Genomic DNA, 27,088 nt, shown 5'->3' with positions numbered 1-27,088 from the left:
ACCTCTTCTCAATGCGAAAAAGAGTCATTTTTTGTCGGGAGAACAACTTGCCATGGCTTTACCTGATATTTCTATAAGGTAGACTTTCCATTGTCCATTTCTGCTTGCTTGTGGCTCATAAATAACAAGTGAACTACAGCCACGGTTCCTCCGCTACGGCACTCCCCGAGAGTCAAAATGGACACGTGTGCCTTAATCGCCCGTTAAAAAAATTAGTGCTGTTATTGAAATTATTATGTTAACGCGTTTTCGCGTTAACTTTGACAGCCCTAATATGTACAGTTATGGTCAAAAGTTTACATACACTTGTAAAAAACATAATGTCATGGCTGTCTTGAGTTTCCAATAATTTCTACAGCTCTTTTTTTTGTGATATAGTGATTGGAGCACATACTTGTTTGTCACAAAAAACATTCATGAAGTTTGGTTCTTTTATGAATTTATTACAGGTCCACTAAAAATGTGACCAAATCTACTGGGTCAAAAGTATACATACAGCAATTTTAATATTTGGTTACATGTCCCTTGGCAAGTTTCACTGCAATAAGGCACTTTTGGTAGCCATCCACAAGCTTCTGGTAAGCTTCTGGTTGAATTTTTACCACTCCTCTTGACAAAATTGGTGCAGTTCAGCTAAATTTGTTGGTTTTCTGACATGTACTTTTTTCTTCAGCATTGTCCACATTGTCAGGACTTTGGGAAGGCAATTCTAAAACCTTAATTCTAGCCTGATTTAGCCATTCCTTTACCACTTTTGACATGTGTTTGGGGTCATTGTCCTGTTGGAACTCCCAACTGCGCCCAAGACCCAACCTCCGGGCTGATGATTTTAGGTTGTCCTGAAGAATTTGGAGGTAATCCTCCTTTTCATTGTCCCATTTACTCTCTGTAAAGCACCAATTCCATTGGCAGCAAAACAGGCCCAGAGCGTAATACTACCACCACCATGCTTGACGGTAGGCATGGTGTTCCTGGGATAAAAGGCCTTACCTTTTCTCCTCCAAACATAATTTTTTGTTTCATCTGACCACAGAAATTTCCTCCAGAAGGTTTTATCTTTGTCCATGAGATCAGCAGCAAACTTTAGACAAGTCTTAAGGTGTTGCTTCTGGAGCAAGGGCTTCCTTCTTGTATGGTAGCCTCTCAGTCCATGGCGATGCAAAACATGCTTGACTGTGGACACTGACACCTGTGTTCCAACAGCTTCCAATTCACTGCAGACCTGATTTTTGGTGGTTCTCGGTTGACTCGTGATCATCCTGAGCAACTTTCTCTCAGCAGCAGATGATAGCTTGTGTTTTCTTCCTGATCGTGGCAGTGACAAAACTGTGCCGTGCACTTTATACTTACGAACAATTGTCTGCACAGTTGCTCTTGGGACCTTAAGCTGCTTTGAAATGGCTCCAAGTGACTTTCCTGACTTGTTCAAGTCAATCTGTCAGATCTGTGCTGAGTTCCTTTGACTTTTCCATTGTCGCGTTTGTAACCGAGTCTAATGACTGCATCACATGAGCCCTATTTAAATGGGCTAGGAAATGTCAACAGGTGTTGTCAATCATAATCACTCACATGAAGTTAAAGGCCTACTGAAATGAATTTTTTTTATTTAAACGGGGATAGCAGATCTATTCTATGTGTCATACTTGATCATTTCGCGATATTGCCATATTTTTGCTGAAAGGATTTAGTATAGAACAACGACGATAAAGATTGCAACTTTTGGTATCTGATAAAAAAAAGGCTTGCACCTACCGGAAGTAGCGTGACGTAGTCAGTTGAACATATACGCAAAGTTCCCTATTGTTTACAATGATGGCCGCATGAAGTGAGAGAGATTCGGACCGAGAAAGCGACAATTTCCCCATTAATTTGAGCGAGGATGAAAGATTTGTGGATGAGTAAAGTGCAAGTGAAGGACTAGTGGGGAGTTGAAGCTATTCAGATAGGGAAGATGCTGTGAGAGCCGAGGGTGACCTGATATTCAGCTGGGAATGACTACAACAGTAAATAAACACAAGACATATATATACTCTATTAGCCACAACACAACCAGGCTTATATTTAATATGCCACAAATTAATCCTGCATAAAAACACCTGCGTGTTTGTTATGCTAGCTCCTAGCTCCTCTGCTAGCTCCTAGCTCCATAGAACACGCCAATACAATTCAAACACCTGATCAACACACACAATCACTCAGCCCAAAAGACCGTTTACCTAACCCAAGGTTCATAAAGCTTATATATTTTTAAAAAGTTACGTACGTGACGCGCACATACGGTCAAGTTATCGAATGTTTAGCAGCCAAGGCTGCATACTCACGGTACCTGATATTCAGCTGGGAATGACTACAACAGTAAATAAACACAAGACATATATATACTCTATTAGCCACAACACAACCAGGCTTATATTTAATATGCCACAAATTAATCCTGCATAATAACACCTGCGTGTTTGTTATGCTAGCTCCTAGCTCCTCTGCTAGCTCCTAGCTCCATAGAACACGCCAATACAATTCAAACACCTGATCAACACACACAATCACTCAGCCCAAAAGACCGTTCACCTAACCCAAGGTTCATAAAGCTTATATATTTTTAAAAAGTTAGTACGTGACGCGCACGTACGGTACGGTACGTGTTATGCTAGCTCCTAGCTCCTCTGCTAGCTCCTAGCTCCATAGAACACGCCAATACAATTCAAACACATGATCAACACACACAATCACTCAGCCCAAAAGACCGTTCACCTAACCCAAGGTTCATAAAGCTTATATATTTTAAAAAAGTTACGTACATACGCAAAAAAAAGCCAAAGCTGCATACTCACAGTAGCACGTCTGCGTCTTTGTCATCCAAATCAAAGTAATCCTGGTAAGAGTCTGTGTTGTCCCAGTTCTCTACAGGCGTCTGTGTATCCAAATCAAAAGTCCTCCTGGTTAGAGTCTCTGTTATCCGAGTTCTTCCATCTTGACTGCATCTTCCGGGAATGTAAACAAAGAAGCGCCGGCTGTGTACTGTTGTGGCTGACTACGTTCGAAAAATACGTCCATTTCGCACCGACAACTTTCTTCTTTGCTTGCTTGGCTTCCTTCTCCATAATGCAATGAACATGATTGAAACAGATTCACGAACACAGATGTCCAGAATACTGTGGAATTATGAAATGAAAAGAGAGCTTTTTCGTATCGGCTTCAATGTGGAAGGCATACCCGTGTTCGCCGGGCTACGTCACACGCATACGTCATCCGCAGAGGCGTTTCGAACCGGAAGTTTAGCGGCAAATTTAAAATGTCACTTTATAAGTTAACCCGGCCGTATTGGCATGTGTTATAATGTTAAGATTTCATCATTGATATATAAACTATCAGACTGCGTGGTCGGTAGTAGTGGGTTTCAGTAGGCCTTTAAGAGGCCATGCCATGAAGCTAATTTGATTTGATTGTAACAAAAGTGGTAAAGGAATGGCTAAATCAAGCTAGAATTAAGGTTTTAGAATGGCCTTCCCAAAGTCCTGACTTAAACCCCATTGAGAACATGTGTACAATGCTGAAAAAACAAGTCAATGTCAGAAAACCAACAAATTTAGCTGAACTGCACCATTTTTGTCAAGAAGAGTGGTCAAAAATTCAACCAGAAGCTTGCCAGAAGCTTGTGGATGGCTACCAAAAGTGCCTTATTGCAGTGAAACTTGCCAAGGGACATGTAACCAAATATAACATTGCTGTATGTATACTATATATACACTACCGTTCAAAAGTTTGGGGTCACCCAAACAATTTTGTGGAATAGCCTTCATTTCTAAGAACAAGAATAGACTGTCGAGTTTCAAATGAAAGTTCTCTTTTTCTGGCCATTTTGAGCGTTTAATTGACCCCACAAATGTGATGCTCCAGAAACTGAATCTGCTCAAAGGAAGGTCAGTTTTGTAGCTTCTGTAACGAGCTAAACTGTTTTCAGATGTGTGAACATGATTGCACAAGGGTTTTCTAATCATCAATTAGCCTTCTGAGCCAATGAGCAAACACATTGTACCATTAGAACACTGGAGTGATAGTTGCTGGAAATGGGCCTCTATACACCTATGTAGATATTGCACCAAAAACCAGACATTTGCAGCTAGAATAGTCATTTACCACATTAGCCATGTATAGAGTGTATTTCTTTAAAGTTAAGACTAGTTTAAAGTTATCTTCATTGAAAAGTACAGTGCTTTTCCTTCAAAAGTAAGGACATTTCAATGTGACCCCAAACTTTTGAACGGTAGTGTATATATATATATATATATATATATATATATATATATATATATATATATATATATATATATATATATAAATACATATATAAATATAAATGTGTCCTCATATCATCTAACTAACATAACAAGGATGTAATGAACAATCTCAACATTACATTACACAACATTACAGCAAGCTTAAATGTCAACACGCAAACACACACAAGTATTGTTCGTGCACTACAAAACCAGAATAGAAAATCATTTTACTATGTGTCTGGGAATATTTTTGACATTGTTGATCACACTGGGAGTTTGGGAGTGTTAAACAAGCAGTGGCTTTACGTAGTCACCACTAGAGTTAGCATAACGAGCAGTTTGAGGCAACAATTGTGAAAATAAAGTTGTCAGAAGGGCCGCCAGCCTTGAAACTCTTCTAATGGCCGCAATGGTGTGTACAGCATGTAAACAGGATGTGACGTAGGGGGCCCAGCCTTTTTTAAACGGCCGTACCTGCATGTACAACAGGAAGTGATGTCATCAACATGGCAGCCCCCGATGTCTTCAAGCGGCATGCAAAATGAATGAATAAATGACTGAAGCGCACGTACACTGAGACATGGTCTGCACACGGAGACATTTGGCGCGACGTAAACATCCGTAAACTAAAAATGACACAATGAGGCGTTTGTGAATCGAGTGCTGCTTGTTCAACAACATTGCAAAACCCTATACAGGTGTGGAGCGTGATAACATGAATTTGGAGGGAATTGAGTTTCTCTATGTGCACATAAATGCCGGTAGTACACAAAAAATCCTCATTTTAATAGGACGGTCTATGTCACTTTTGCACTTTATCAATTATCAGTTGTACAGCCGCTCTTAGCAGATCACATGCAACATACCCACTATTAGTACAAACAATTCATTAGCTTGCACACGCTATTTAGTTTGTGTTATTTGGATCTTAGTAGCTCAAGCCCCCATTATCTGGAGGGGTCCGAAGACTAACTAAATGTAGCAATGAAGTTGTTAAGTTGGCAACACTGATCCTGCAATGTCCTCTAAGTCTCTAGCAGATCAGGTGCGTATGAGCTGTTAAGAAGTGAAATTATAATGCATACCGCCACCTAACAGGTAGTGCCAAATCTAATTTTGGCGGTCCAAATGTACTCGTGGTGAGAAATTGCCACAAATTAATGAATATATATGAAACACTGTTGTTTTTGTATTATTAAGGTTGAAATGTCATAAAGGTCCTGTTAAGATGAATAATAAGGGTATATCCTGACTCTTTATTGATTCAAATAATTGAATAAAAGATGTGTCCCAGTACTTTTGTCCATTTGATGTACACCCAAAACCAGGGAATTTGACACATTGTGTAATTCGTAAATAAAAACAAAATACATTGATTTGCAAATCCTTTTCAACTTATATTCAATTGAATAGACTGCAAATACAAGATAATTAATGCTTGAACTGAGAAACTTATTTTTTTTGGCAAATAATCATTAACTTTGAATTTAATAGCAGCAACACATTGCAAAACATTTGGCAGAGGGGCATTTTTACCACTGTGTTACATGGCCTTTCCTTTTAACAACACTTAGTAAACGTTTGGGAACTGGGGAAATCAATTTTTGAAGATTTTCAGGTGGAATTCTTTCCCCTTCTTGCTTGATGTACAGCTTAAGTTGTTCAACAGTCCGGGGTCTCTATTGTCGTATTTTGTACTTCATAATGCGCCACACATTTTCAATGGGAGACAAGTCTGGACTACAGGCAGGCCAGTCTAGTACCCGCACTCTTTTACTAGAAGCCACGCTGTTGTAACACATGCAGAATGTGGCTTGGCATTGTCTTACTGAAATAAGCAGGGGCGTCCATAAAAAAAGACGTTGCTTGGATGGCAACATATGTTGCTCCAAAACCTGTATGTACCTTTCAGCATTAATGGTACCTTCACAGATGTGTAAGTTACCCATGTCTTGGGCACTAATACACCCCCATACCATCACAGATGCTGGCTTTTGAACTTTGCGCCTATAACAGTGCGGATGTTTTTTTTCCTCTTTGGTCCGGAGAACACAACGTCCGCAGTTTCCAAAAACAATTTGAAATGTGGACTCGTCATACCACAGAACACTTTTCCACTTTGCATCAGTCCATCTTACATGAGTTTGGGCCCAGCAAAGCTGGCAGCGTTTTTATGGTGTTGCTGTAAAATGGCTTTCCCTTCGCATAGTAGAGTTTTAACTTGCACTTACAGATGTAGCGACAAACTGTAGTTACTGACAGTGGTTTTCTAAAGTGTTCCTGAGCCCATGTGATGATATCCTTTACACACTGATGTCGGTTTTGATGCAGTACCGCCTGAGGGATCGTAGGTCACAGGCATTCAATGTTGGTTTTCGACCTACATGCAGTGATTTCTCCAGATTCTCTGAACCTTTTGATGATATTACGGACGGTAGATGGTGAAATCACTAAGTTCCTTGCAATAGCTGGTTGAGAGATGTTAAACTGTTTGACAATTTGCTCACGCATTTGTTCACAAAGTGGTGACCCTCGCCCCATCCTTGTTTGTGAATGACTGAGCATTTCATGGAAGCTGCTTTTATACCCAATCATGGCACCCACCTGTACCTAATTAGCTTGTTCACCTGTGGGATGTTCCAAATAAGTGTTTAATGAGCATTCCTCAACTTTCTCAGTCTTTTTTGACACCTTTGCCAGATTTTTGAAACATGATGCAAGCATTAAATTCCAAATCAGCTAATATTTGCAAAACATATCAAAGTTTACCAGTTTAAACATTAGATAGTTTGTCTTTGCAGTGCATTAAATTGAATATAGGTTGAAAAGGATTTGCAAATCAATGTATTCTGTTTTTATTTCAATTTACACAACGTGCCAACTTCACTGGTTTTGGGTTTTGTAACTAAAGGACTATGTAGAGAGTAATTATTTCAAAATGTTGCCTTCTGGTGTTCAGGAGAAAGACATTTACAGATGGCCAATCAGGGAGTCATTGAAAAGCATGCTGGCAATGGGCTGGAGTGTTGACCGAGCCAGAGATGGAGAGAGCATGTCTCATCACAGGGAGAATGAAAAGATTCGAAAGATCTCTCAGGCTTCACAAGTATAGTGGACATTTTTTAAAATAGAGTAATAAGATAGCAGAATCATTCATTTCAATTTCTTTGAACATTTTTAGGCGAACGGATTTCATCCCAGTCCAGTAGACACAAGCAATGTGGTTCTATCCAGGGAGCTCCAAGTGAGTGACCAAACATTTTTTTGATTATTCTTTTCAAAAATGTTTTTATTTAAAGTAGTTATTTCAACAGGGATGGGCATTTTCTTTAATTTCCTTGTTAGAGTAAATCAACTACCAATTAATTGATTCATTATATTAGGATGAGATCATATCTCTTTGAATATTCTGAGCTCCTATTTCAATGCTATTGAATTGAGCAAAGCACTGCTTCCCAGGGGAGTTTATTATTTTAACAAATGGTCAGCTCAATTTCCCACAGCTGATGTTGTGTGCCAAACTAGTTGCAACTGGACGAACAGCACCTCTGCTGGTTGCAACAGAGTAATGCACTCAACTTTGTCTCAGTTGATTTAAACATCCATCCATCCATCCATTTTCTACTGCTTGTCCCTCTATGGGTTGCGGTGTGGGGCGCGTGGGGGGAGCCCATCCCAGCCCAGCTGCACTCGGGCAGAAAGCAGTGTACACCTTAGACATGTCATTTAATTAATTATGTACCGGTAATTTACTTTCATAATGTTTATTTTGATTATTTGTATGCTCATCCCTACTTTTTACTGAATGCTGATTAGAATTGACATTTGTTTCTAATTTTTGTCTTTGGTTAAAAGGGAATGGTGGAGGTGGTGGCTGAAAATAGCCATAACATCTGGGCCAAAAGGAAAAAGAGTGACCTTGGATATAGAGGTGATATGCTAATGAGCCTAATTTTACCGTATTGACCCGAAAATATAAGACATTTTTCCCTAGAAGACAGTATCAAAAAAGCTTCCTCGTTGTACAATCAGGGTCTAGAGATGTATACAGGCAAACCAACTGGTGGCGCAACTGACTGTTTCCAAGCAGTTTTTTTCTTTCTGTCACTCACACTCGAGTGACTTGAAGAGCAGCAGCGACACACAGACCCATACGAGAAACAACAGGATGATGCTAATTTTAAGATAATGGTGATCACTGAAGCACCCTCATCAAACTATTGAGCACCTAAACATATTTTATTTTTAATAATATCCTATTACCAGTTAAAAAAGAGGGGTAGTCTTCTACTCAGGCTTGGCTTATATTTGGGTTGTTATGGTATTTCCTGTTTATAAACTGTGTGCACACAAGTTTGTGCGGATTCAAAGCACATGATATGACGGTTTGTGTTTTAGTTTTACATTTGTGATTTTGCAATAGCTGCATCACCAAAGCACTCAAGATTTCCAATAGCCTATATGGTCAAGGGTCAGTCAATGGTAGCGTTGCAAGACATAGATGATATACGATAGAAATGACATAAATCGTTAAATTGTGATAATGCTCGTTGATGACACATTTTAGCTGTGTCTCGCACATTTGACAATAACAACGAACGGATGGTTACCTTATAGCACAGTAGCATCATCTTTCGCGAGCTAGCGGCTAACGTCCCTCCGCAATGCAAAGCTGTTTCTAAGTCAGCGATCCTCACCTCCATGGCAACAGGTAAACTCATATTATTATTATCATTGGAGGATTAGGAATAACTAAACATGCTACACTACACACTGTAGGAGGATACAATAAGCCTGTAGTAGAGCTAGAGCTCTGTAATGTAACAAAAGGTGGGCGGATCGATACAAATATCAACAGTAGCGACACCAAGTATTGTATCAGTATATGGTCGATACTACAGTGATTGGTTGGATTTTTATTTTACATCACAAAATTGTTTATCGTTTTTGGTTTTTGTTTATAAACTCAGGATATAAGGTCATGGACACAGGAGGACTTTAAAAATTCAAGCCAAAAGATTTAAATCTCAGACAATAGTAGCAAAACATGTAAATATGTAATTGACATTGTTACACTGCCATCTTGTGTGATTATAATTGTGATAAAAAATGTAATCATTCACTGAATAACGACAACAATTTTAAGGATCAGTATCAGCATTGGTATGACCAATACTGCCTATGCGTATTACCCAAAACTAATGAAAAGTATCCAAACAACAGAAGAATAAGTGCTGCTTAGTACATTTTAACAGAAGTGTAGATAGAACCATGTTACAACAGAAAGTAACCAGATATTAAGAGTTAATTATCAAGTTAATAATAATTTTGAGAAAATTATACAACTGAGATGTCAGTAGCCACTTTAGGAGCCTTTGTAACGTAATTTGAAGAGGTTGTGTATTTATATACCAAAAAAATTGCTTGTGATATGTATCACATTAAAGATTTTAGGCTATGCCACCGATCCCTATTGCCTAGTAAAAAGGTCAAAACCACTTGACCAGTGCTTTCCTGCAAAATAACATAGTTGATGCCACATATCACAAGGTTCAGTGTTTCACCAGGTGGAGGTACACACCCTTTGCTGGTTCCCTACGAAACGCTGACAGCCAAAGAGAAGGCTCGTGATCGAGAGAAGGCTCAGGACCTCTTCCGCTTCCTTCAAATCAGTGGCTACAGCATCACAAGGTGAACACTAAAATGGCAAACAGTTTCCTAAAGTGGCCGTTGGACAGTGTGGTTTACATGATAGCCGTTCATAAAGGTAATTATCATTTCATGTATTGGTTTGCAGAGGTCTGAAGGACTTGGAGCAGGATTCCTCGTTCATGGAGAAAAGGTTTGCTTACAGGTTCCTCAAGAAGCTGCTCAAGTATGTTGACTGCGCCCAGGAGTTCATCTCACATCTAGGTATAATACGGATGCACCTTTGACACATTTTTTCAAGTCCTTTTTTATTTTAATGTTGATATACATTCATTCCAGAGGCCATGGCTTCCAGCGGCAAAACAGACAGGTCGCCTCATGAGCAAGAAATCAAGTTTTTTGCCAAAGTAAGAATGAGATTTGTAAGAGATTCTTTATACAAATCTTATGTATTATTTTGATTGTCATGCTGATGTTGTGCTCCCAGGTGCTTCTACCGCTCATTGACCAATACTTCAAGAATCACTCCCTCTACTTCCTTTCATCACCCAATAAGAATCTGAGTAGCAGCGGCTACGCCTCCAACAAGGAGAAGGAAATGGTCACCAGGTCACAACCTTCCCTTATATTTCATCCACACACAACTACTGCACACAGCATGACAGTAACATTTACTGATCATTATCTACTATCTGTACCCTTTGTAACTTTCTGACTTCCTTCCCTTTTCTAACCTTCACACCTCTAGCTTGTTTTGTAAACTGGCAGCTCTTGTAAGACATAGGATTTCTCTCTTTGGTAAGCTGCTCCCCTCTTTGTGTGTGTGTGTGTGTGTGTGTGTGTGTGTGTGTGTGTGTGTGTGTGTGTGTGTGTGTGTGTGCGTGTGTGTGTGTGTGTGTGTGTGTGTGTGTGTGTGCGTGCAGACATCAACAAGGAAAAGTACCTTCCATATGAGGACCGGTGAACAAGTTAGGACCGAAATCATGGTCCCAATAAGGAAAACCATTGCATCTAATAGAGGGCCGAATACTAGAGTCTGTGAACATTGCTCCGAAGTCAGGATTTTTGATGATTTAGTGTGCATACAAAAGTAAACATTGACAGGTGCAAAGACAGCAATATATGATAAAACAAGACGGCAGCTAAAGAAGGACTTCCCTATTAATCCTCGAAAAATCCTGCCAGGTTAACAGCTGATTTTACAACTTCCGGTGCTGACTTAAGACAACCCGCGTCCTATATGTGACCATAGGATGAACAAATACACTACGGTACTAAGACTGCAGTGGCCATTAACAGTTAACTTCTATAGCTGGGTTGCCCAAAGTGCGGCACAGGGGCCATCTGTGGTCCGTGACTCGTTTTTCATCGGCCTTAAGCACATTACAAAAAACAACAAATAGAGATCTCATTTTGCACCCCTGGTGGTGAAATCTTTTATTATAATATTGCCAATTCTTTTGTTGTTCTTGTAAAACAGTGACATTTTTTGAGTAAAATGATGACTTTTGTCATAATTTTTCCAAATGAAGTTCCGATTATTATTATAAAATTGCCAACATTTTACAGTTTTCTTATAAAATTGTGACTTTTGTCGAGTAAAATTACAACTCTTTTCATAAAATTGCCAACATTTGAAGCTTTTATTGTAAAATTGCGACTATTATTGAGTAAAATTCCAACTTTTATCATAATATTGCACAAATGTTCAGTTTTTATTGTAACATTTTGACTTGCGTTGAGTAAAATTAAGACTTTTATTATAATACTGCCAAAATTCTCAAGTTTTTCTTGTGAAATTGTGACCTTTTTCTTGTCAAATTCCAACTCATTTTTCACAACAAGCTTTTTTATATTTACATAGTGTGTGTATATGATTAATGTTGTAAATACAAATCTTTTATATATCTAGAAAGGGTGGTCCTAAAGAGGTAGGCATTTTTCAGAGGTCTCAAGAAGGTAACAAATACAAGTGTGTGTGCGTGTGTGTGTGTGTGTGTGTGTGTGTGTGTGTGTGTGTGTGTGTGTGTGTGTGTGTGTGTGTGTGTGTGTGTGTGTGTGTGTGTGTGTGTGTGTGTGTGCGCGCGCGTGCGTGTGCGTGTGCGTGCACATGCGTGCGTTCGTGCATGCGTGCGTGCGTGGTTATGGTTACGATCAATTTGCTTCAGACATGCTTAACAAGTTGCATTAAAGAACATCATATGGTTGCATTTGCACAATTAAACATATCATACAAATCTTATATTGAATCTTAATCTTTCTCCAAGATAATTCATTCACACTTTAAATTCATAGGGAAAGACAGGGAGGTGTTGGAAAAAAAATATGTGTATCTTACAAATTTATGTTAACTATTTTAAGGGGGAACTGCTCTTTTTATTGGAATTGTGGCTGTCATCCACAATCTGTGTATGTACAGTAAGTCAAGAACACACGTCTTTCCCTTTTCTGTATGTTTAACATATTGAGAAAACTGTTAGTACAAGGCGGCCAACAATGACGATAAAGCACTCTAAAAAAACATTTAAAAAATGGCCATATTAAAAAACGTTCACAATAACTAAGCTTTAGCAAATACAATATAATTATTTTTTTTGCATCGTGACACATTGAATTGCTCGTACCGCTCCTCTGCAGCTAATAACATTATTTGCAACCCAACTTAAAAAAAAGAAGGAGCCTGAACTGCTGCTGCTGCTGCTGTATTGCCTTTGAATGTGTTAATGAAAGGTTATAAATCATGCATCACACTTGAATAGTCGAAGGTTGTGGCACAAAATTGTCAACTTTGAAAATTCACACACCACCAACTTGATTGTGTATGGCTCTCAACAGATGGAAGGAACACAGCAAAAGAACGACAACTTCGCTAGAAAGCATTTTTTATCTGAGGAGTGAGGATTATTGTACACACAGTCTTAGATCACACTAATTGTAGATGCAATTTTATTGTTTGCGCACGCTGTAAAGCGCATGGTATTTGAATCTCAGTAGATCAGGCCCTAAGAGACCAATTAAATACTTGTTGCTGCTCATTTGCTGATTAGAGCTACAAACAGTCGTCAGTTTTTTTCCAATTATAAGGTACTGCATTTGAGATTTGTATTTGCTGTAAGATAGAACCATCAAAAGTATTAATGAATTAAGAATTACATTCTTAAACATAATTTATGTGCTGTAATATAAGAATTTCACTTTTTAATTTCGAACCCCTAAAATGAAATAACTTTTCAAAGATATTCTTATTTGTTAAGATACACATATGTATAATTTATCAGTTTTTGGGTGGGAAAGTATTTGGGTTTTGATAAAACAAAAAATATATATGAAACTAGATGAGGCTATTCCTGAAGGGATTGCGTGTGAATGTAGTATGAATGTAAGAATAGTTTGAATGTTGAAATGGTTTGAATGTTGAAGTGCTGACACTGAACTGAAATGCTAATATAATGTAGAATGAATGTAGAAATGGTTTGAATGTTGAAATCATTTAAATGCTGAAATGGTTTGAATGTTGAAATGGTTTGAGAGGTGAGGAGCAGAAGCTGTACTGAAATGTAGTATGAATCTTGAAATGCCAAATGTTGGTATAGTTACAAGAGTTAGCATATTTCAAGAGGTTACAAAGTAACAATGTATATATTTTAGCTGTAGATGTATCACATTAGCTAAAATGCTGGCATAAAAACTCAGCATTCTAAGCAGCTAGCATATTTGTAACATGGTGCCAAGTAACAAGATCCATGATTTCTAGGTTTACAATGCACAATATTGGCTAAAATGCTAGAAAAAAACATTACCTTACTAACATGTGATGAGCTAACATACTTCTAAGATAGACACAAGTAACAAAATACATGTTTATTAGGTTAAAAAATACAAAACTAGGTAAAAATGATTGCATAAAACATTAGAATGCACTCAACTTGTGTGTGTGTTTATGTAACAAAAGCCATGATTTTTAGGTTTAAAATGTAAAAAAAATTGCTAAAATGCTAGCATAACACATTAGCGTGCTAATGTTCGCACGCTAATATTAGCATACTAACAGTTGAAAGGCTAGCATACTTTTAACATGGCGCCATCCATGATTATAGGGGAAAAAAGTAAGAATTTAGATCAAATGCTAGCATAAAACGTTAGCGTGCTAAGATTAGCATACTGACAGGGGAACATCTAGTAATATTTCTAAGATGGTGCCATGTAATAGAATTAATGAGCTGAACATGTTGGTGTTAGAAATAATTGAATCGGTTGAGAAATGTGGGGATTGTGGAACTTGGAAAAATGTCCTTCCTATTCATTTCAGTGGGTATTTCCTGGTAATTTTAGAATTTCGGGAGAATCGGGAATTTCTTGAAGGCGATAAATAGCATGAATGTCCTATAGTTTTCCAAACCATATTTGAATATATTGCTATATTTTCAAACAGAAATGATGGGAGTATAATTTATTTAAATTTAATTCCCATATGGGGAGGGAATAATTGCAGCATGCCCTGTTTTTATGTTTTTTTATTACTAATTTGCAGTACAAATTACAAATGTTTTGTATGAAAGCCTACTAAATTTCCCTAGAAACGTGTCCTAGCAACTTTCCTCCCATCATGATATTTGTTTACGCATGCTTGTTGTCTCTTAGGAAGTGACTCGACCACCATGGTGAGCTGTCTGCACATTCTGGCACACACTCTGGATACCAGGTGGGTGCAAACATGACAGTGTGTCAAGTCTCACACCAAATATTCCGTCTAAAACGGGTGTTAAACGTACGGCCCGAGGGCCGGATCAGGCCTGCAAACAGGTTTTATCCAGTCTACGGGATGAGTTTGCTAAGTATAAAAATGAGCCGACATTTTTGAATGAAAGAAACAGCTGTTCTAAATGTGTCCACTAGATGTCACAATAGCAATTCTTTGTATCTTTGATGCTATCTATGATGCTACATATGTAAAAAAAAAAAAAAATAGTAATAAACCACATGATGTTAGTGCACCAGTCAAGGAAAATGATCAAACTACATAAATAACATCCTGTAATTTGATTTTGACATTATTTTTTCATCTTGATATATTGAAAATAAACACCAATGAGTTGACTGATGAACATTATCACATAATTTATTCAGAAAGTATAACTAACAACAAATAAAGATATAATACTATTAACAGTATCATGTAAGTGTAAAAAGAACTAACAACAACATTATGATTTGTACATTTGCAGAATGTGCTTGTTCTATTTTTGAACAAAGACAACACTCTGAAGTTGTTTTTATTTTTAAGTTATTGTGCCGTGATTTTACCAGTCAGGCCCACTTGGGAGTAGATTTTTCTCCATGTGGCCCCCGATCTAATATGAGTTTGACACCCCTGGTCTAAAATGACAAAAGTGTTTGGAAATTCTTAAACTGTTTCATTTCAAGCCTTTCCCAGTGCATATCTAAGACGTAAAATCAAATCTGTTTCATCTCATTAGAAACATATTTGTCATGAAATGTTTAGTGCTGGAGTGTCGTGTGGAAGCACTGACATGAGCAAAGAGCATCCTTTGGCATTTAATTAAGCAAACAAGTTGTATGCAGCAAACGATGCCCGAGGCTTACAATGTGCTGCTTGTTAATGCCGCTCACACGTAATGAAGGCCATACTGTACTCTACTGGGACACATCAAGGCCTTGTTATTCATTTAGTAATAATGTTAGGAATTACGAAATGCTGAAAATAGACACACTAATCATATTAATGCACAGTTTGTGTGCCTTGACTCCTGCAAAGTCACCTTGGGTTTAATGTAAATATTTACGTGATATATTGAATAAATCAGTCATGTTTCTGTGTGTGAGAGAGGCAGTGAGGTGATCTCTCATATTATACAAACATGTACTTTGTGCTGTGCTGTCATTCCAGTGATTTATTTTTAATGCAGTATTTTTGCTTCTGAGTTTTGATCAACCTCTTTTTTTTACTACGACAGGACAGTGATGAAGTCAGGTTCCGAATCAGTGCGGGTGGGGCTGAGGACGTTCTTTGAGAACGCCGCTGAGGACCTGGAGAAGACTTTGGAGAACCTCAAGCTCGGGAAGTTCACTCACTCGCGCTCACAGATGAAAGGCGTGTCGCAGAACATCAACTACACCACGGCGGCTCTCCTCCCCATCCTGACTGCTCTCTTTGAGCACATCACACAACACCACTTTGGGGTGGACCTGCTTTGTGAGTTCGCACAGCTAAAACATGACCAAGCAATTGTTAATACAGTCGTGATCAAAAGTTTACATACACTTGTAAAGAACATAATGTCATGGCTGTCTTGAGTTACCAATAATTTCTACAACTCTTATTTTTTTGTGATAGAGTGATTGGAGCACATACTTGTTGGTCACAAAAAACATTCATGATGTTTGGTTCTTTTATGAATTTATTATGGGTCTACAAAAATGTGACCCAATCTGCTGGGTCAAATGTATACACAGGGCAATGTTAATATTTTAAATATATGACACAAAAATTGAGCTGTTTGGCCACAATACCCAGCAATATGTTTGGAGGAGAAAAGGTGAGGCCTTAAATCCCAGGAACACCACACCTACCGTCAAGCATGGTGGTGGTAGAATTATGCTCTGGGACAGTTTTGCTGTCAATGGAACTGGTGCTTTACAGAGAGTAAAGGGGACAATGCAAAAGGAGGATTACCTCCAAATTCTTCAGGACAACCTAACATCATCAGCCCGGAGGTTAGGTCTTGGATGCAGTTGGGTGTTCCAACAGGACAATGACCCCAAACACACGTCAAAAGTGGTAAAGGAATGGCTAAATCAGGCTACAATTAAAGTTTTAGACTGGCCTTCCCAAAGTCCTGACTTAAACGTGTGGACAATGGTGAAGAAACAAGTCCATATCAGAAAACCAACACATTTAGCTGAACTGCACCAATTTTGTCAAGATCAGTGGTGAAAAATTCAACCAAAAGCTTGCCAGAAGCTTGTGGATGGCTACCAAAAGTGCCTTATTGCAGTGAAACTTGCCAAGGGACATGTAACCGAATATTAACATTGCTGTATGTATACTTTTGACCCAGCAGATTTGGTCACATTTTCAGTAGACTCATAATATATTCATAAAAGAACCAAACTTCATGAATGTTTTTTGTGACCAACAAGTATGTGCTCCAATCACTCTATCACAAAAAAATAAGAGTTGTAGAAATTATTAAATTCAACACAGCCATGGCATTATGTCCTTTACATTGATTGATTGATTGAGAAGTTTATTGACATCTTAAAGAATTGAATCCATGTATTGCTTTAAAAAGGCAAATGGATGGCTCAAAATGCCAAAAGGCTTGTTTCCATTGTGGTCCATTAAATATTCATCACATTTGATACATTCATTAATAAAATATATATAACCTGTAACATGTATATAAAAAATTATGTTAAAAAAATGGATACATTATATACATATACACAGTATACATGTCTGGTGATTTGAATGTACATGTGCATGTAAGCACAAGTGTATGTAAACTTTTGACCACGACTGTATGTAGTGTAAGTGTTAAGACTGAGAAAAAGACATATTATACATTGATAAGAAAAAACACTGACATGACATCCTTGCTAACCTTCTTGTCTTGAGAACAAGTCTAACTTTTACTATGTAAATGATTCTACAGTTCCATGTTTTCATTGCAGTGAGCCCGGTGTGCCCACATTTGACTTAGATGGATGAAGGACATGCTGAAGACTAGGGTGTTTAAATCATGCTCAGTTGTCACTAATTGGCGCCAAGAGAGTACACCCTATTACATGTCACTGACACAGGACATTATTTTATGTTGTTCTTAAGGAAAAGTCTGATCCTATCATCTAAACTTCGCAGAAAGCATCAAGACTTAAAAATTCAACCAGGCAAACAGTGTCATTTTTGCTTTTGTGCACATTCTCTTGAAACATTAATGTTGTTTCAATAAATTAAAATTATATTTCTATGGTCACCATCGCCATTTTTTCTCTTCAGGGTAGGGTAATACCAAATACAAAGAAGCCAAAGAAAAGACAAGCTGGTGGAGTTGTTCCTTTAGATGTTCACAGAGTTAAAGTCTCACAAGATTATGCTGACAATGCAACATTTATTGGCAGCATGATAAGCATGTGAACCTAGAAAAATCTCAAAATTAGCCACAGCATTGTATAAAGTGCAGGGTTCAAAAAGTGGGGGGGAAAATAGTGGCTTATAGACCGTGAAGCACAGTAATTGTTCTGTTGTTAAAGAAGATTTAAAACATGAGCTAATGTTTTTTATACGGGGCGGTATAGCGGCCATGCCAGCAACTTGAGGGTTGCAGGTTCGATCCCCGCTTCAGCCATCCTAGTCACTGCCGTTGTGTCCTTGGGCAAGACACTTTACCCACCTGCTCCCAGTGCCACCCACACTGGTTTAAATGTAACTTAGATATTGGGTTTCACAATGTAAAGCGCTTTGAGTCACTTGAGAAAAAGCGCTATATAAATGTAATTCACTTCACTTCACTTCACATGTTGCCCATTTCTTATGAAAGTCCAAAAAACCGTACATAAAAAAAAAGTATTTGGAGAATCTTCACTCTGGCCACCGTTTTCCAGAAGCTTAGTTTTGAAGGACACAAACAAAAGCCAAAACACAGAAAATTATGCAATTTCTAAAGTATCCATATGTGTGGACATCACCGTGGAGTCGGTAGCGCCATACTAGTTTAAATCCAACTGACCTTCTTCAACTGCTGCTTCATTGGGGCATGTACACAGTAAAAAAAAAAAGTTGAGAAAACGCTAAATTTCAAGGCAACATGATGCAACAAGATTTTTGCGTTTTCTCAACTTTTGACTACTATTGTTGACTTAACTAAGATTTACAAGTTGAGATAAGAGTTATGTGACATATGACATATGTGACATATGACAAATGACATATGTGACATATGTCATGACATATGTGACATATGACATATGACATATGTGACATATGACATAACTATTATCTCAACTTGTAAATCTTAGTTAAGTCAACAATAGTAGTCAAAAGTTGAGAAAACGCAAAAATCTTGTTGCATCATGTTGCCTTGAAAATTTGCGTTTTCTCAACTTTATTTTTTTTACAGTGTACGCTGCTGCCCTCTGCAGAGCAGAGGGAGTACTGAATGGATAGTGACTTCTCTTGAGAGACTTAAGGGTTTCATTATTTGGCTGATCTTTGGCGGGCCGCCTATTTTAAGTCCCCTGTATTACTCATTTGAAGGACATCTAATCCAAGCTACTTGAATTACTGACTTACTGAGTTGCGACATGATTCAGTTGAAGTTGTTTTCCCTTTTCCAGTGGATGATGTCCAAGTGTCCTGCTATCGGATCCTGACCAGCCTTTATGCTCTGGGGACCGGAAAGACAATCTACGTAGAAAGGTATCCAAGCTAGTTTGTCGTGTTATTCCATAAATGGTTTTGTAATTGAATCCATTAATTGACCCATGCTGACTGATCCCCCAGACAGCTTCCAGCACTCGGTCAGTGTCTAGCCACCTTGGCGGGGGCTATGCCTGTGGCTTTCCTGGAACCCATGCTCAACATGTATAACCACTGCTCGGTTTTTAACACAAAGAGTGGCCGGGAACGAGCCAGTAAGTTAAATGTTATTTCTTCACAACACCAAATCCTTCAGATGTGATTCTAAATAGGACGCATTGGGGTCTTTAGTGCTCGGCATTCCAGACTCAGTTGAGAAAATGTGTCCCGGTATGCCCCGACTTGCCGGGCTGATGAAGGACATCAACGACATGGCCGAATCTGGAGCACGGTACACAGAGATGCCCCATGTGATTGAAGTGGTCCTGCCTATGCTTTGTAACTACCTGTCCTACTGGTGGGAAAGGGGACCTGAAAACCAGACAGCCAGCAGCAGCAGTTGCTGTGCCACCGTCACCTCCGAACACCTCAGCCTCATTCTGGGCAACATCCTAAAGATTCTCAACAACAATCTGGGCATCGATGAGGCCTCGTGGATGAAGAGGATTGCAGGTAGGACTAAGTCAGTGTAGTACACTCTTCATTGACCCTAATTAGTTTATGAACGTGAGATCCTTTATGGTTTTGTAACAAAGCACGGTAGAGTATTTAAATTGGAAGTATTTTATACAATCCAGCAATGAGTAGGGCACAACTCCATTGCACTTGCAATTTTTATTGTCTACATTTACATATTCTAAATGTAGTTTATCCAATTACATATGTGCAAAGTAGTGTAATAAGAATAAAGTAAATGTGGTAGTTAAGTAAAAGTTTTAATTTTAAATACACTGCATTCTTATTCAGCACATATGTTCAATTTACTGACAGTAAACGCAATGTACTCCTATCAAAATGATGCCTGTACAAAAAATGGCAACACAAAATGTACATATTAAAGTATGCATTAAGACATAAATTAATACCTTACTGTCAGAGTATTTTAAGGTTGAGCATGTTATCTTTAAATATAATAAGTAAACAAAACCTAGATAAAACAGTAGACCTGGAAAAGCAGTCGGAGAGCACAGACCTCCCAATAGTAAAAAGTCCTTTAAAAAAAAAAACTGAATCCGGATAGTGATCTGGATCACCCCCAAAGTGTAAAAATGAGTTCTTCCTATCCCATTTCTAACATTTCCTGAAAGTTAATAAAAATCTGCCTGTAACATTTTGAGCAAATCGAAGGATAAATGACAATTCCATGTTTGTGCATGTTTGGTTTGTTCGTCTGTCCCTTCCAAACAGGCTGCAAGAGGGTAAACTCTCTGGTCTCAGTATTTTCATTCTCTAGTGGAAAAATCACAGAGTGGATCTTCTTGTCAGTCATCCACCCTCTTTGTCTTAGTTTCTGTGGGGGGCTGTACATACAGAGAAGTTGAGTATCATAACAGGAATGTAAGGTAACGTACTAGAAATAGTCTAGACCCCCCCCCAAAAAAATCTAAACACTTGTCCCTTATCCCATTTCTGACATTACCTGAAAGTTTCATAAAAATCTGCCCAAAACTTTTTGAGTTGTTTTGCTAACTAACAGACAAACAAACCCCGAAGATTACATATACCTCCATACTGATGTTGTGCTCAATGGGTATATACAGTATGTAAAATTTGAGTTAATATCAGGAAATATTTTATACTGCATGCACGATGTGCCAGAGAAAAGTTCCAGGAGTATTGAACAGGACAGAAGATACTGTACATTTGAAAGACAAACTACAAATTTTTCCCTCAAAGTAATCCTCCCTTTAGTCTAACATACGTTCCCAGCCTTCTCTGCCATGCCTTCATGTACTACTGGAAGGATTCTTTGGAATCCTCTGCAGCTCCGTCATCACAGCCTTCTTGATGTCTTCATCTTGATCCATCATCTTCAAAACAGGTTCTCTTAATGACCCTCTTGACCATGGTAAATAGGAAATAAAAACATTTATTCAGGCCAGGTGACTAGGGAGTAACTGTCGGATAGGGCATCAAGCGCAGGTGCGTAGTCATGGTGAAGCAGCCACGAGTTGTTCTGCCACAATCCTCGCCACTTCTCGCGAACTGACCAAAGCAAATGCCGTAGTGTCTCTTTGAAGACGTGCTTGGTTGATCCTCTGCAATAACTTACAGTGGACCATGCCTCTAATATTGAACAATGCTTCCAACAAAAATTTACTCCTGGAACTTTTCTGACACTTGTTTCACTGCTGAGGCAATTGTAATCCTCCTCATTGAAATAGTATGTGTTTATAATTTGTGTAACACTCTTATTGTAATTACTAATTCTCAACTACTTATTCAAAATCTGTAACTTTAGAAATCTGTTACTGTCATCTGTGATTTGATCTGTTTCCAAAAATATTTTAGAGTGGTATTTTTTTTAATCAAGGTGAAATCCTATTTCTTAAGGACAATATTATGTTAAATGTTTATTAGCTATATTTACATTTTCTGCACTTTTTTACTGCTTGTGTTCCCAGTGTACGTGCAGCCCATCATCAGCAAAGCCCGCACTGACCTGCTAAAGAGTCACTTCCTGCCAACGCTGGAGAAACTGAAGAAGAAGACGGTGAAGGTGGTGGCTGAGGAGGAGCTGTTAAAAGCCGACAGCAAGGGAGACACCCAGGAGGCCGAGCTGCTCATCCTGGATGAGTTTGCCGTGCTCTGCAGGGACCTTTATGCCTTTTACCCCATGCTCATCCGCTATGTGGACAACAACAGGTGAGTGAGATCATTGCCATTTATTGAATGATTCAGCTTTTTATATGAACAAGGTCCAATCGCTCATTGTGTCTTGCAGGTCCAGGTGGCTGAAAGAACCAGATGCAGACTCTAATGAGCTCTTCAAAATGGTTGCTGAGATTTTTATCCTCTGGTGCAAATCACATGTAAGAAAACATTACAGTACATGGATATTTGGTGATAATAATTGGTGACGTATTTTTCCTCTTTTTTACAATTTTCACAGAATTTCAAACGGGAGGAACAGAACTTTGTGGTCCAGAATGAAATCAACAATCTTTCCTTCCTAACTGGAGACAATAAAACTAAGATGTCCAAGGTTGGTTCACATCCATCACTCCAGTATAGCATCCAGTATAACAGTATTTATAGGATTAGAACTATATTTACTTGTGTTTTAGGTTATGTGTAAGGTTTGGTATTGTTTTATCAATATATTATTATCAAATACCGGATCCAATTTGGTGCTTTTGAAAGGTTTCTTAAAAGGTGCCTGGACTGGTACTTAAAAAACTAGAAGGGTATGGTTATCCAAAAATAATGCATTTGTTTTTGTATGTTGTTTTGTGACATGCACGTTTAGTAAAATAGTAATCTAAATACTTCAATGATATAAATTAAATGATTCTACAATGTAGTAAAACTAAATCACCAGTAGCAAGAAAGTACACAAGGAATGTGCAAGATTTTTTGAAAGTATTTCAGTGAATACATTTTGCATAATTCAATCAGAAATTTTTAACTTAACCCAATATCTTTATACACAATTGTCAACCCTCCCAGAAATTTGCAATGTCACGACCGCTCAAATTCATGCAAATTCAACTAATTATGGGCAGCCTCGCAACTTTGTCCAATACCTGCAACTTCCTTGCACATTTTTGCCAACAACAATTGAATTTGTCCCTGAGTGGTGCTCAAACTAAACGTATGTTAGTTTCTTGTATAAACAAAGCAGGAACAACAACGTGTAACAAAATATCAACTCTTTATTACTCTAACAGCACAATTGTGCTCCTCCTGCATAGCTCAGACCTATGCTGCGTTTCATTTACCTCAGAAGTTGGGAGGCGAATCTAGGAATGTTGTCACAGCCGAGTTGTGAGTGTTCCAGTTACGAGGTTGGAAATCATGATGGTCACATCCACGAAAGCTATCTTTGCGCTTGCCTTGTCTGAATATTTAAAAAAAATATATGCACTCTGTCTGCAAACTTCAAACAAGGTGATTGAAAAGGAAACACAGATGCTACTGCTAGCGATGTTGAACGTATAAAACACATGAAGTAAATGTTGTTTACACTGCAGTGACGTTACCATATAAAAACCTCCAACAATACATCATAAATGGCTGATTTATCGCGACATAAACTCATCAGAAGTGATAATAATGGATATTGTAGAAGCATACATCAATGTTTACATGCAGAGCAGCCATCTTTGAAACAAACTCGGGGTGTGGTCAAAATGCTTCGACTTTCCGAGTCGGAAATCCGATCTTTAGGGGTGTTCCAGTTGAAATTCCAATGTCCTAGTACAAATAGACCACACCGCTACTTCTGGTTCCTGTCTGCACTGCTGAGCCGTTTAGGTAATGTAGCATATAAATGTTTAACAGCACACTTCCTAGTTTACATGTATCTATATTTGTATTTATCCTTTATTTATCCAGGGTAAAGCATTTAAGAACAGATATTCATTTTGCAAAGCTGACATAGCAAAGAGGCAGCATTTACATGACAGAGATGTTAATGTGTGATGATAATTAGGAGTGTCAACAAAAATCGATTTTTGAATTAATCACAATTCTTATGTGTAATGATTCTTAAAGCTAAGTAAGTAACTCTAAGTTCTAAGTAACTTTTTAACCTTAATAAAATATTTTCATACATTTTGGGATGGTACATGGACTTACAACTAGTTGAATGCCATCTCTGTCATGGCCTGAAGGGGTTGTATGGCTTTCACTGGCACTAAGAAATTTTGGGTGGGTGGGTGGTTAACCCTGCCACAGAAAAAACTACAATGTGCAGACTGCTGTACAGCATACGCCCATTTGTTGCAAAGACGGAAGACGATGCGAACGCCTACGTGTAATTACTGCAATCATGGCAGAAGCTGCAAAACAAAAACAAAAAATGTTGTCTGAATAAACAAGAAAAGAAAAAGGGAGGCTACCAGGATAAAAGGACAGTCAAGGATCAACATTGGCCCAGCTTTCACTCGCTGAAGTGAGCTCAAAGATGAAGAGGGATTTTCGACCGATGCTGCCATGGCTCTGTCCTTGCTGGACAAGTATAAAAATAATAATGCTAGTGTTAGCTATCGGAAATAAAATAAATAGCCACCAGCTTGATAGTTCACAGTTCCACACTGACACGAACAGTCACGCGACAAACTTAAAAGTATTGTATAAAGAAAAAAACAATGCGATGACTGCAAAGCGCAAATATAAAGTTTGAGTAAAATATGTAGGTTCCTACCGTGGAAAGATCAGTAATACTGAATCACTGTGGTGTTATTGTGTCAGTTTGTATGTACGTGACAGTAGTTTCTGACAATTTACAATGCTCTGCGCTGGTACTCATGGGAAATGGGGTCTTCATTCAGGCAAAACACTACCGCTTTGGTCTACTGCCGCCGCCAAAATCTATCAAAACTGAAAGTTCTTAAAGTTCTTAATAATTTTGCATGGAGAATCGATTTTTAATGGAATCATTACCCCCCAAAGTTGAATTCAAACGAATCGTGTAGTGCCCAAAGATTCACAGCCATACAGATAATAGCAACTAAATGCTCATTGTTGTCTGTGCAAGTGAAAAACTAACACAAAGTGTAACACCATCACGACAGGCGCTAACTGTTCCTCATTTTCCCCTCATTTCTAAATTAACAGTTCATTTTTATGAATAGTAATGATTTAGCACCGAAATGAGGCACTGATATTGATTTATTTTTTTCCGTCAGGTTACTACCTTTTAAGTGCCTTTATAGCACCAAGTTTTGATATGCATAGTTAGTCATGACTATGGGCCTGAATTACTAAGAAATTGAAAAGAGGTGCAGAACGCTTTATTTAAATGAAGGTTTTGCGTCTACTATATGGGAAATCACCACAGAGACACTCATTTACTGCACATTCATGTTATCATGGACCTATCTGTGGCGTTTCGCTATGTTTTCAAACATGGAGCAGATGTGTACAGCTTTTTATGGGCCTTTAAAAGCAGTCCTACAGTGCATCTACAATGAAACCACTTTTTATCTTTTTATTTTTTTTACAGCAGCTCATTGGAGAGAGGGTGCACTTACTCCCCCCTCATGGTGTAAAAAAATGCATACTTAAATACGTTTTTTTAGGTAAGAAATGTTTTATTAATATATATTCCATGTGGAAAAAAACGAACGTCATTAAAAAAAAAACTAAATGACACCAAAACACATTAATTGAATTTGCTTTAATCAGACCTTTGAGTCCTCTAGAAATGTAGGAACTAGAATTTTTGAATTTACAAATTATAAATGGATGTTGCTGAATAGACCTTATGTTTATTTTTTTGTATTTCTGACCTTCCAAAATGTTGACACACACACGTAGGACAGAGGATTCTCGTCTGTGCAGCGCAAGCACTGATCCTGCAGCCATGTGTGGAACTGTCAGTTTGCACGTACGTCTGACACATGCTGAATAAAGGGCAAAATGGTGCTCGCAAAATGGTGATGAGTAAATAATAATACTATAATTTTTATAATTATATTTGCATCTTCTCCTCCCAGTATTGTGGACATTTCGATGATCAGCATATATTTTGCATATTAATGAAGACAGAGACGCAAAATGAATTGTACGCCCTTGTGGAGAGGGGCGTGGTGCACGCGTTCCCTGCGGGCGGGGTGTGTGCAGGGGCAGGCCATGAAGCGGCAGACAGGTGAGTGGATATCTCAGCTGGAACGAGTTATCTAATCACCTGTTCCTTTATTAGCAGTGTCGGAGACCATGAGGGGGGGTGTGGGCTGGAGAGCACGAGAGCGACACCACGAGAGCGGTGCTGAAAAGCAGAGGCGAGGAGCTGAAAAGCCACCAGACACGGTTGTGCAAGATCATTAAAACGATTGTAACCCGCTGCAGCAGAGTGTTGTTCCCTTTCCTGTGGTTCCAGAAGAACCCGATACAGAGGTCGCGTCACAGTGGCACCCAACAAGGCGGACCACAGAGATGTCGACAACATCCCCGCTGGAGGCGCTGGGCCAAGTACTTGCCGAGGTGTCAACGGCAAGCCGGCAGCAGACACAGGTGCTGCAGGCACTGATGGACAGAGCAGAGGCGGCGGGAGGAATGTGCTCCATGAAGCGCATGGTGGAGGGGGAGGACCCCCAGACATTCCTCGATGTCTTTGAGGCCACGGCAACATCGTGCAGGTGGCCGGAGGAGGAATGGGGCGCGAAGCTGCTGCCGCTCCTGGTGGGGGAGGCGCAGCGGGCGGCGGTGAGTCTCCCGGCGACCGCCCGCATGCAGTATGCAAATTTGCGCTGCGCAATACTGGACCGGGTCGGCAGCAGCCCCGAAGACCATCGCCGGAAGTTCCGGGCCATGATGTTGGGGCCAGGGGACAGGCCCTTCGTGCTGGCGTTCCAGCTACGAGACGCAGCAACCCGTTGGCTCCAGCCCAATGGGCTGGATCCAAAAATGCTGGAGGCAATCGTGCTGGAGCGATTCGTGGAGGCCATCCCGGCCAGGACATCCGCGTGGGTACGCTACCACAGCCCCACAGACGTCAAATCTGCTGTGGAACTGGCGGAGGAACACCTGGCGGTCCAGCGGGAGATGGCAACCAAGAAGGCCGAGGGGCCCACCCCAGGACCCCGCCGGCGACTCGCCCCGCGATGGGGGGGGG

At 39.1% G+C, this 27,088-nt stretch overlaps 1 protein-coding gene across 1 annotated transcript in view; it reads left to right on the top strand.

Moving 5' to 3' along the window:
- The window catches only part of LOC133646604 (ryanodine receptor 3-like), a 168,978-nt gene that overhangs the window by 80,299 nt on the left and 61,591 nt on the right, over positions 1–27,088 (top strand). The window contains exons 36-51 of the mRNA XM_062042144.1: positions 7,240–7,386; positions 7,462–7,524; positions 8,136–8,211; positions 9,848–9,971; positions 10,078–10,193; positions 10,269–10,336; positions 10,417–10,538; positions 10,678–10,727; positions 14,571–14,631; positions 15,905–16,143; positions 19,287–19,368; positions 19,453–19,583; positions 19,660–19,980; positions 21,933–22,173; positions 22,253–22,340; positions 22,421–22,513. Coding sequence (XP_061898128.1) covers positions 7,240–7,386; positions 7,462–7,524; positions 8,136–8,211; positions 9,848–9,971; positions 10,078–10,193; positions 10,269–10,336; positions 10,417–10,538; positions 10,678–10,727; positions 14,571–14,631; positions 15,905–16,143; positions 19,287–19,368; positions 19,453–19,583; positions 19,660–19,980; positions 21,933–22,173; positions 22,253–22,340; positions 22,421–22,513 — 2,022 coding nt within the window. The remainder of the gene's footprint in view (positions 1–7,239; positions 7,387–7,461; positions 7,525–8,135; positions 8,212–9,847; positions 9,972–10,077; positions 10,194–10,268; positions 10,337–10,416; positions 10,539–10,677; positions 10,728–14,570; positions 14,632–15,904; positions 16,144–19,286; positions 19,369–19,452; positions 19,584–19,659; positions 19,981–21,932; positions 22,174–22,252; positions 22,341–22,420; positions 22,514–27,088) is intronic.

The sequence above is a fragment of the Entelurus aequoreus genome, linkage group LG03 (genome assembly GCF_033978785.1).
Source record: "Entelurus aequoreus isolate RoL-2023_Sb linkage group LG03, RoL_Eaeq_v1.1, whole genome shotgun sequence".
In the NCBI taxonomy this organism is placed as follows: domain Eukaryota; kingdom Metazoa; phylum Chordata; class Actinopteri; order Syngnathiformes; family Syngnathidae; genus Entelurus; species Entelurus aequoreus.
The sequence above is the reverse complement of the archived record's forward strand: the minus strand, read 5'-3'. Positions and strand labels throughout refer to the sequence as shown.